This window comes from Elephantulus edwardii, unplaced genomic scaffold (assembly GCF_000299155.1).
Source record: "Elephantulus edwardii isolate Elephantulus edwardi_28Jun2011 unplaced genomic scaffold, EleEdw1.0 scaffold00019, whole genome shotgun sequence".
In the NCBI taxonomy this organism is placed as follows: Eukaryota; Metazoa; Chordata; class Mammalia; order Macroscelidea; family Macroscelididae; genus Elephantulus; species Elephantulus edwardii.
Window position 1 is genome coordinate 27,776,361 of NW_006399769.1, and position 12,277 is coordinate 27,788,637.

Sequence of the window (12,277 nt, forward strand, 5' to 3'; positions counted from 1 at the left end):
AAACGGAATTTGGAAGTGTTGCTCATATTTAAGTGACTAAATGGTTCCAAATTTTACAAAATAAAAAATTTCTACATAGCTGGCCAACAGCTGGCAAACTTGTAAGTCTCTAGGAGTACTAGACTCAAGGAAGATTATAATCTACTCTCAAAATCTCCTTTTCAAAGAATACAAGATGAAATTAATAAAGCTCATAAAAAATTTCTGACTGCTACTTATATTTTTTTTTGGAATACAGATCACAATGGAAATCATTAAAACTTGCATTTGGAAAATTTGCATTTAATTTTTGAAAATTAATAAATAAATAATATGCAAGATTCTCTTATTTCTTAATAGACAACAATTCACTGTTTCTGACAAAGAAAATGATAAAGCTAGAAATGATCTGCTGTAGAACCAATAATATTACATAATTGAAAGTCTCTGTGTTTTGATAAAATTATATCTTGTAAACTCAAAATTATTTATGTTACTCTGAAAAGATACCACATTCCATAATATGTATGGACTTTCATACATTTTCATATTTTATAAATTTTACTTTTAAAAGTCAAATAATAAAAAGTTGACAAAAATTATCTATTCCAACAGCATGTAAGTATTTAGTTACATGTAAAGATTAAAAAAAATAATAATAACTGGTACTCTTTCATTGCACACGAACAGAGGATTTGGTATTCATGTAACCAAAATCAAACACTGAGAACCACAGATTATTTATAATTTTCTAAAATATTTTAATACTAGAGGAAGAAGTGAAAGAAAAAATATTAAAAACTAAAGGGGGAAAAGGTCTTACAAGTAACATTTTTTAAACTTCGACAGGTATTAGAATGTGCCCTAAAGTGTCTAAAAAGTTTTGTTTTTATGTTGCAACACGTAAGTCAGGAGGCCCTCAAGAAAAATACAGCAATGGAGTTTAAAAAGCCATAAAACTGATTTTTGCTTTCAGCTTTTTCTTTCCTATAATTTGTTACTTATTCAGGATCATGTTTATACATCACTGAAGAAAATAAGCATTATTAATTGCACTGCAGGAACCACTCTCTCAGGTAGTTCTCTTAAAAAGCTAATGTCCACATTAGCAGTCAACTACAATACTTCAAATAGCAAAATTCAAATTTAGAGAAAAAGACTTTCTAAAGCAAGTCCATTTAAAGCCCATGAGGTTTTGAAGGATCTCATTATCTCAAATCCATTTTACAAAAATATCATTTCACAGGCTTCATGAAATACGAACAAGATGAGTATTCTCTAACATTTAGAGTAAATGAATAGTCAATGCAACATTGAACAACAAGAAATCAAAGCTCAAGGAGCCAAAAGTTCTCATAAAAATAAAGTAAAGTGAAGTTCATTAAGGTCTTGGCTGTCCGGCTCTATTGTTCGTTCCATATCTACTTGGCATATTTATAGAACCAGTCCTGAATCCTTGGGTTTCTCCAATTCCTGGAATTGCAAGTCCTTGGTTAAGCATGCTATTGTAAGGCATGTATCCATGGTTAAGACCCAAACCATAAGGTCTTGTTTGTGTGTTTAAAAGAATAACTGGGTTCATATTTTTCCCAGGGGTGTTAAATGAAAATTCTGGAGGTGGACTACTAGGTTTAGCTGGAGTCGATGTGGCAGGAGTCAAATCATTAGCACCCTTTAAAGAAGGCATTGATATTATATGATGATCTGAAAAGTTTAGGACATTGGCTGCAACAGGCCCAGACAATAAGGGAGGCCTGTTCCAATCATCCTTGAAAATCTGAACTGTCAGAGTAGACACCAGCGTGTACAGCCTGTTGGTCACATGAGCCAGAACCATTTGTTCATTTGCATCCCGTCGAATTCTTACATGCACTGATCCAGCCTAAAAGGGGTAAGATCATAAAGAAAGACTACTTAGAATTTTAATATGAAAAATTCCATTAGAAATGAACATTTAATTCGTGTTTTGATTTTAACAGCACTTGACAGTTCCTCTAAAACAGGAGTAAGTTTACTGTCTTGACAGTTCTTAAGAGACTGCTATTGTTGTGTGTACTATCCAGTCAGAAACCAAATCATATAGTCTACTATTCTGAGAATAACAAATGGATTTTATATACATCCTCTTCAATGACTCTGGGTACAATCATGTTCTATGTGTTAGGTTGCTAACCAAAAGGTCAACAGTTTGAATCTACCTCTTGGGACAAATAATGAGACAATCTGCTTTCATAAAGATTTACAACCTCAGAAGCATGATTGAGGGTCACTATGAGTCAGAATTGACTCAATGGCACTACATGGAGCTAGGTTCTTTTACATCTACTATGTTGTTATGTGCCGTTGAGTCACTTGTGACTCATAACAACCCTATGTACAAAAGCCCTAAACCCTGCTCTGTCCTGTGTCAACCTCACTGTCTCCAACACACCTACTCTCATTATCCCAATCACTGAACCAACCCATCTCATCGAGGGTCTTCCTCTCTTGTGCTGTCTCTCCACTCGCCCCCCTCAAAACATGATGTCCCTTTCCAAGGACTGATCCCTCCTTACAACATGCCCAAAGTATATCAGAGGAAACTTCAGAATGCTTGACTCCAAGGGAGCAGCCCAGTTTCACCAGGACGAACTTGGTTGTTCTAATAGTCCATGATATATTCAATACTCTTCTCCAGCAGCACAGCTCAAAGGCATCAATTCTTTTTCTATCATCCCTCATCAATGTCCAGCTCTCTGACACATAGCACACAACTGTTAAGCTATGGCCTAGATCAGGCGCACCTTAGTCTCCAGCCTGATGTCGTTGCTCCTCAGTACTTAGGAGAGGTCCCAGTGTGCTGAGATCTACTATAGGTTTTCAAAATGTTATTGCTGTTTCTTTTTCTATTTCCCTCTTTGTGGACCTTAAAAAAATCACTATCATTTTAACTACATATGTTGTTACTATTAGGTGCTGTTGAGTCAAGTATGACTCAGCAACCTTATGAACAAAAGACCTGAATCCTGTTCTATCCTGCACCATCCTCATACTTCCTAACACACAAGCACCCATTGCAGCAGTCACCATATCAATCCACCTGGTTGAGAGTCTTCCTGTCCTTTGCAGACCCTCCACCCTTCCTAGCATTATGTCCCTCTCCAAGGAATAGCCCCTCCTAAAGGAGAGGGCAAATTTGATGTATGTGTTCAAGCTACTCTGTATTACTCCATAAAATTTTTAGCAAACATAATTTGAGTCTATAAAGTCCAAATTAAGTGAATATCATATCATCTCCAAAAAATAATACAAGGACATCAGAATTCTTTAATACTTTTCAGTCAAGTGGCATCAATGAAGTAAACAAAACACTAGCAAAATATGCACACCTTAGAACAATCACTAAGTGATGACAGAATACTATTTGCCCAGGGATAAAGCTCAGAAGATAGCAATGGCTAGGAAAGAAGGATTAGTGAGAACGGTAAACACAAGGAGGAAGGGGAAAGTGTTGTTACACAGTGGGGACTGTAATCAATGTCACAAATATAAGGGGTATGAATTGTACAGAAAACCAATTTGCTCTGTAAACTTTTACCCAAATCACAGTAAAAAGTTATATCTATCTATCTATCTATCTATCTATCTATCTATCTATCTATCTATCTCAAGAATGAGATCACTTATTTTCAGACAGTAGAATTATGCATGATTTTAATTTTCTTCTTTTTCACTTGGTTGTAAGTTTTACCTTCTTAAAAAATCAAGTTTTGTTTGTACAATTAAATATACACAGTATAGAGGATTACACAAAATATTCAGTGTCATTCAATGTTGATTTCTAGATAAACCAAAAAAAGATTTTCAAAAGAGAAAAAATTGTAACAAAGCGTAAACTATAGTAACTACATGAGTTAGTTATGTTAGTTTGGTTATAATGTATCTAGATCTATGACTTGAAAGATAAATATACAGGAGTAGTAAGAGAGCTACTGCCAATACTGAGACCATACACCTATATTATTTTTATTTGACTTCTAGTCTACTACTTTAAGGTAAGCTATATCTAGAAATCAAGTCATTAATGATTTCTCCTTTTTCTTTGTCATTACTATCACATAACTGTCACTGCAAAACAACACAAGATAGTGTTATCCTCTTTCAGAGTAATTTAGAAATGTAACTAATAATAGAGGGATAGCAGACCCGAGTGTGAGCTTGAACGAAGTCTCCTATTATTATGGTACATGCATTAATCTGTGGCTTCTGCAACATTTCTTTTTGGCAACTCATAAATTTCGTTTCATTAACTAAATTCCTGTGTCTTAGCTATTTTATATAGGTGAAATTTCTAAAAGTCCAAGTTCTAACTAGCTGAGATGATTCTTTGTGCTTATAGGCATCCAGCTTAATAAATATATGTACATTTACTAATATAATCAGTACTATTAAAAGGCTAGTTAAAAATAAGCTGCGCCACTCAACTCACGGCCACTGAGTTGGAACTGATTTACAGCCAACCCTCCGTTGGGCGTCTGAGGCTACATATCGCAATAGAGGCCCCTACTCATCTTTGTCCTGAGAAGCTACTGATACATTCAAACTGCTAGGGAAGCACGGCTTTTTAGTCAGCAGTGCAACTTCCCATGGATTAGGCTACTAGAGCTCTCCACTACATTCTTAAGGAAATACAAACTGGTGTAAGCAAGCATTCTGAAGGAGAATTTGCACCAGAAACCATATCATTCCCTTTTTTCTCCTCTTTGTAAGTGTAAACTGCTCTAAAGATAAAAGGGTCTTGAAGAATTAATCTTAAGAAATAACCTGATATGTATTCAAAGATTAGTCTACAAAAGTATTCAACAGAGACTAAACTGCATATGAGAATTGAAAACAACATAAATGGTCACTACAAGATTGATTTAAGTGAATTATGCTATCCTCACACACACTGCTGTGGAGTTGGAATTGAATAGCTGAACCCCCAGCTGGATTTCTAAGGCTGTAAATCATGTAAGCTGTACATCTTTCTCCCTGGAGCCACTGCTAGATATGAACCACCAGAGAGGCATGGTCTGTGGACCAGCAGCATCACTCCCTAGAGAGCTGATGGTATTCCTTAATTCCATCATTTAGTTTTATGCTTTAATTCCTGGAATATGGCAGCAGTTTTTTAATTATTCAAAATCCTTATAAAAATAGAAACTAGGACTTCAAAGCCAAAAAAAGCCTATGGAAAACAGCTACAAAATAAAAGAGGAAAAAAACCCAAACAAACCCAGACATTCCTGGGATTCTCCAAATGTAAATTTAAAGACCTCAAGGTATCAGCAACTGTGCAGGAAAAGACAATAATAATAAGGCATCTGATCACAGCAGTTAATAGGTCCTTAACAGAAATCTAGGACAGTTGGCAAAACTGTAGCTGAATGTGGGCGAGGTTTTCCATGCGGGTTTGCAGCAAGGTCTACAGCGCTGAAGAAGTCTGAGTATTATCAACTCTGAAAATGAACCAGGCAAAGCTCTCTTCTAGGACAAAGTCCCACACTAATAAACAGTTGAAAGCAGAATTCAAATTGAAAAGTTCTGCAGGGACAAAAGATACAAAAGTTCATACAAAAATGGGTGGAGAAGAGACGAGAGGGGGAAAAAATCCACTTCACAGAATCACCAGAAGAGGGAGGTCGACAGCCATAAACTTAATAAGAACTCAAGTAAGTTCAAGAAAACTAATTTCACATAAAACAAGTAACAGAAAAGGGCTGAAATCAAATACTACAAAAGCTAACCAGAAATACATACCTACAAAAGTGATGAAAACTGTCAAAATAAACCAAAAGAGACAAAAAAAGAACAGCATCCATCAGAATTATAAAACTGCTGAAGATGGCAGATTGTTGTTGTGCAAAGAAATAGACGTAAAAGAAAAACAAACCTTTCCAAAAGACAGACTAAACTAGAAGGACACAAAAACAAATACAGCATCTTAAGAGGAATAATAGATAAAAATATTTAAAGCCAAAAGGAAATGAAGAGATAATAAGGATTTTAAAGAAAACCACGGATATAAAATAAAGACCTAACATGCATGTAATTCCCCAAAGAAGAAAAAAACACAGCACTAGCAAGAGAATAAAATAATAAGAACTGTAACTATAAAAAAAACCTTTTCTGAATGATGTTTAAAAATTGTCTCGGGAAAAAAAACTGCTTCAGAAAGAATATATTGAAAGGGCACACTCTGTACCTGAAATAATTGACCCGGAATGGCCAGTACCAAGATTGTTGCTGTGGTGGTGGTTCTGTTCTGTGGAGTCTACTGCAACTTACAGTGACCCTGTGAGCAACAGATCTGATCCTGGCCCTCGCCTGTGCCATCCTCAACCTCCCTGATAAACCTGAGCCTATATATAGTCCTTGTGTAAATCCATCTTACCAAATTGATCTTCCTAGATTGGCACCCCCCTAACAACATGCCTGAAATAAGTGAGACAAAACTTCACTATGCTGGCCTCCAAGAAGCAGCATGGTTGCTTTCTCCAGACAGACTTGTTTATGTTTTTGGCAGTTTATGGGATAGTCGGTACTCTTCTCCAACACCACTACTCAAAAGCATTGATTCTTCTTCTGTCACCCTTAGTCACTGCCCAACTTTTAGATGTGTAGCATATAACTGAAAAGGCCATGGCTTGATTCAGGTATCTTAGTCTTTAAACTGACATCCTTGTTCTTCAGCACTTTAGAGAGATCCCCGATAACAGACTGTCCCAGTGTAATACATCTTTTGATTTTTTAACTTCTGGTACCAAGGGTGCTGACTGTGTATCCAAAGAAGATGAAATCATTGACATTTTCAATCTTTTCTCCATCTATCCTCACGTTGTCCACTGGCCCAGTGGGAGGCTCTCTTTCACTTTCATAATGATGAGATGAAATCTATATTGAAGTCTATGTTGTTATGTGCCATCAAGTTGCCTGTGACTAATAGCAATCTTATGTACATTAGCTCTGAAACCTCCCGTATCCTGAGCCAATCTCATCATCTCTGATGGACCTAATCCTATTTCTCCAGTCACCATGTCAATCCATCTCATCCGGGTCTTCCACTGTCCCTCCACCCTTCCAAGCATGATGTCCCTCACCAAGGACTGGTCCCTCCTGGTCACATGCTCAAATTACTTGAAATGGAGCCTCAAAATCCTTGCCTCTAGGGAGCAGCCTGAATTCACCCTCTCCAGGACAAAGCTATCTGTTCTCCTGGCAGTCCACTAAAATCTATAGTTTTTATATTTTGAAGTCCTTCAGGTCCTCCTCACTTTTCTGTAAGCAAGGTCATGTCATCTACATAACATAGGTTGTTGATAAGTTGTCTTCTGACCCTGATGCTACATTCCTCTTCATAAAGTCAGCATAGAGATTGAATAGGTTATGAGAAAGGTTCAGATAACCATCTCTTCGTCTAGGTATAGATTTCACAAAAGCACAGAGTTCTCTGAATTCCCGTTCTTCTCAATGTTAGTCATTAACTTATTGTGAACCACACATCCCAATGCCTTTGTATAGCCAATAAAACACAAATAGACATCCTTCTGGTGCTCTTCTTTCTGCTAAGAACAGCAATGATATCCTGGTGCATGGCCTCTTATAAATCCAGCTTGAATTTCTGGCAGTTGTCAATATACTTGTTCTGGCTGATTTTTAATAATCTTTTGGGAAAAAATATAGCCTTTTGAGGTAAGGTGTTTGAATAAAAACCAAGATGCATTCTGGTAAAATTCTTGGACTTTAAAGTAAAGGAAAAAACCACTTTGGGCATCCAGGAAATAAGATCAAGGCATACAGACTGGGGAGAGGAGGACTACCACCACCACCATCAGGCATGATAAAGTTTTATGCCAGAGGTAAGGGGAGTAATATATTTAAGAAACTCAGGAAAACAAAATGTGTGCCAAGGATTTTATATCCAGTCCAAATTACCATGTACCACATCTACAAACTGCTTTCAACACTCAAGAATTTATGAAATGTCCTTCTGGAGTCCTTCCTGAAGAATTCACTAAGGAATGAGCTCGTAAGATCCAAGATGATCAAGGAGACATTGAAACAAAAATTCCAGGAGAGTGGGGATGTGTGCTGAAATGAGTCCTTTATATAATCTTTCACCTTGGTTCTTTGGGGGAAAACCCCAGGTTGAAATCTTTTTCTCCTAAGTCTTGAGGCTCTGTCATACTTTTCTACTTCAAAGAGTTTATTACATTCTCTGGCTAACCTACCCACAATTTGTTTTTCTATTTCTTGTCTGGTCCTTTGATTCTCTTTTTATCTGCCCTGTGATTTTCATGTACCTTGAAGCATTTCGAGAGCTCGGGTGACCTAGGGACCTTTCTAACCAATGGGATGTATCTCCAGAAGTTTGACTCCACCAGTTGCTCACAAGGACAAAAATGAGCCATCTTCTGCCATTGTGATTTAGCCTTGGAAACCCAGTAAAGGGTCACTATGATACAAAACTGAGTCAACAGCAATGAAATAATGAGTTTTGAAGGGACTGGTCTTACTAGGTAAGTGAAGCTGCACAGACTGTGCACATCAAGTGTCTGTGGTCTACAATGACTGGACTGATCAAGTTTCCTGGCCCCAGTGGGAGCGTTGTGCCTTGACATTAACAAGGAGTTGCAGATATAAGCAGTCAGCCCTATAAAGGTTTCAGACAGAGAAAGAGGCAGAAAGAAAAAGAGCAAAAAGAAAATGAAGTCAGGAGGAAGATCAGAGAAAGAAAGAGCAGAGCGCAAATAACTTCCTATAAATCACTGTATTGTGTGGCTAGAGGAACAAAGACAGTGAGATGTCCTGAAGGGAGTCAGCTGCACAGCCAATAGTGACAAGCCTACAAGGGCCCTGTGGTAGAGGCGGTGCTGACAGCCAGGCCAAGAAGAGCCTGTCCTGACATTTGAGGAGCTGCTTGTTCTGAGGGAGGGACTCAGCCAAGATTTGCAAAGCTGAGATGAGGAATATACGGCAGAGAGAAGAACCTGCTAGTTTATGCAGCTGAGAGAGCCATCCTGCACTTCAGACGGCAGACTTCCGCCTAGGCGCTTTCCGATTCTGATCCCAGGTTGTACCTAGTTTGCTAATATACCATTTAACTATAAGCATAGTCTGTAAGTTCTGGGTATCTACTGTGACAGATAACTGGACTCAGCAAAAAAGTAGAAAATACTGTGGGAGGGACAGCAAGTGTCAGAAGAGGTAAAAGAGGTTGGAGCATAGAAATCAGTTTAGAAGAAGTGGCTTTGAGCTGAGTGATTCTCATCCTTCCTTCTTATGAATTTAGACATGTTCTAATGCTACACTACTAATACCGTATTTCACCAGGTGAAACAACTGTTTCACCAAGATAGTTTAACATGCACCTCTCATTTAAGAATTAATCATGGCTTTGTCTAGTATTAACAACAGATTACTTGGAAAAAAAAATCACTATCCCTCAGTTTCTAGTAGATTTACTTAATCTACCTGCATGTTAAATCCTATCGAACAGAAATGAGAATCGAAGGTCCTAGGAATGTATTTTAAAGAAATGTATTTTTCCATTTGAAAAATGAAAAACTAGGTTTCAAATTATAGAGTATAATATAGAAAACATACCAATGACCCAAAACCCAGAGTCCAAAAATGCTCATTTCGAACTTCCAAAACTCCATCCAAGGTAGACACCTAATAACAAAATACAGAAATAAATTATCAAAGATGCTTCATTATTTTACATCCAGCACAGGTCAGCCATATCATAGACTCTCTGTAAGCCCAGAAATGCATACATAGCTAAGCCTTATAAGAGGACACTAATTAGCAAAGCGATGACTCCAATGACTCATGATATCATTTCTGCTTTATCAGTATTGACTCTAAAGTTGACTGGAGATGCAAGTAAGATGAACTAATTGACAATTTCAATCTTTTCTCCATCTATCATGATGCTGCCTACTGTCCTAGTGTGAAGATTTTAGTTTTCGTGATGTGGAGATATAATCCATATTGAAGGCTGTTAGCAAAATAGGTTCTTAACCTATTTTGTATGTTTCACATGAGTACAATTGTTCTGAGATTCCTATTCTTCTCAATGTTAGTCGTAATTTGTTGTGATTCATGTGGTCAAAAGTCTGCACAGTCAATAAAACACAAAAGACATTCTTCTGGTACTCTCTGATTTCAGTCAAGATCCATCTGACATCAGTAATGATATCCCTCATGCCACAGCCTGCTTGAATGCTAAATCCAGTTTGAATTTTTGGTAGCTCTCAATGTACTATTGTAGCAGGTTTTGGGTAATCTTTATAAGATTTTACGTATAAGTGATTGATATTAAATTATTTGATATCAAGATAAAAAAGGATCTCTTCCAGTGAGGTGACCACATAAGCTGTCGTCCAGATATTTTAGCAAAGCTCGGTGAGCGCATGCCATCAATTCCTGGTGCATGTTTTTTTTTGCTAATGCCTTCAGTGCAGCGGAACTTCTTCCTTCATTACCACTGGTTCTTGGTCATGTACTACTTCCTAAAGTGGTTCCACATCAGTTAATACTTTTTAAACAGTGACTCTGTGTATTCCTTTCATCTTCTTTTGAAGCTTCCTGGCTCATACAAGATTTTGCCCATAGTAATGCACCTAAAGGGCTGAATTTGTTTTTCAGTTCTTTAGTTTAAGAAATGTCAAGTGAGTTCTTCCCTTCTATTTTTTTTTTACTTCAGCTCTTTGCACATTTTGTTAAAACTACTTTATAGCTTTATTAAAATCCTAGGTGTGATTATAATCTTAAAAACACAGCTTTTTATGCAAAGCTATAAAACTTTAAAGAAACAAGGAAAAATAACACAACCCTAACACAGTATTTCTATATCTGAATGAAAGTCTTTAGATCAACACTTTCCACATTTATTTCAAGTGAACCTGGCTTCCAAATTGAGTAATTCTTCACAATTTTTTAATTTTGCCACTATGGTGGCTCCTATTTTATTATAAGGAACATAAAACTCCACAAATACAGTACTATTTGCACTCAGTCTTTCCTTAATTCCAAACGAAAATTATTTTCTTTACTATTTCATCTTACCTCTCTAATAAGTTTATCCAATTGGCCAATAACATGAGGTGGTGTTGTCTAGGAAAAAAAGAAATAAAATATGAATCATCTGAGGAGAAAACAATTTTTTGGTAATGTTGTTGTTGCTGATTTATGACTCACAGCCACCCTATGAACAAAAACGTCTCAAGTCTTTCTATAACTATCAACATTTATCAAAGTTCATAGAGTTTCCAGAGATATGTTGTTTAGGAAGGGGATGCCACTTCTGCTTCCAAACCTGTCTTAAACTGGGAGCTCTACAAACACTGTCCACCACGGGTAACTGTTATGGCATTTGGCACCCCCATGACACAAGGTCCACCATCATAGCAACCTCAGTACAACCTCAGGTTACCTCAATACAGCATATTGACCGAAGAGTACTGTACCACTTAGAAGAATGTTCTTCCAAAATATAAGAACCAACTTTAAATACAAAGTCCCTCCCCAAGGTCTTGTTGACTCTAAACAAGAGGCTTAAATAAAAAAACAACCAATATAGTATGTATGTTGTTGCGGTTATGTGTTGTTGAGTCAGCTGCGAAATATAGCGACCAGATGTACAGTAGCTCTGAATCCTTCTCTGTCTTGAGCCAGTCTCACTAATGCAATATGCCAAGCCCCACTGCTCCAGATACTTTATCAATCTGTCTCATTAGGAGTCTTCTTCCTCTCCTGCGATGTCCCTCCACCCTTCTGAGCATGATGTCCTTCTCCAAGGACCTGTTTCTCCTGGCCATGTGCCCAAAGTTTATCAGATGGAGCTTTAAAATCCTAGCCTCTAAGGGGAGACCTGGTTTCACCTTCTCCAAGACAGAATGATTTGTTTTCTTGGCATTCCACAGTATGTTCAAGACTCTTCTCCAGCACCACAATTCAGAAGCATATAGTCTTCTTCTGTCATCCTTAGTCACTGTCCAACTCTCTGAAGCACAACAAGTAATTGAGAAGACCATGGCCTGGATTAGGTGTGTACCTTTGTATCTAGACTGACATTGTTGCTCTTCAGCACTCTGGAGAGATCCATGACAGCAGATTTTCCCAATGCAATTCATGTTTTGATTTCCTTACTGCTGGTGTTAATGTTGATTGTCGATCCAAGCAAGCTGTAATTGCTAACAACTTCAATTGCTTCACCATCTATTATGGTGCTTTCAATTGGCCCAGTGGTGAGAATCTTTGTCTTCTTGAT

General features: G+C 37.3%; 1 protein-coding gene across 1 annotated transcript in view; it reads right to left on the bottom strand.

The window, feature by feature from the left end:
- Window positions 1–1,022: 1,022 nt before the first annotated feature.
- The window catches only part of SLC30A6 (solute carrier family 30 (zinc transporter), member 6), a 53,313-nt gene continuing 42,058 nt past the window's right edge, over window positions 1,023–12,277 (bottom strand). Inside the window, exons 11-13 of the mRNA XM_006882365.1 lie at window positions 11,074–11,121; window positions 9,607–9,675; window positions 1,023–1,861 (exon numbers count right to left, since the gene is read on the bottom strand). Coding sequence (XP_006882427.1) covers window positions 1,361–1,861; window positions 9,607–9,675; window positions 11,074–11,121 — 618 coding nt within the window. The 3' untranslated portion in view covers window positions 1,023–1,360. The remainder of the gene's footprint in view (window positions 1,862–9,606; window positions 9,676–11,073; window positions 11,122–12,277) is intronic.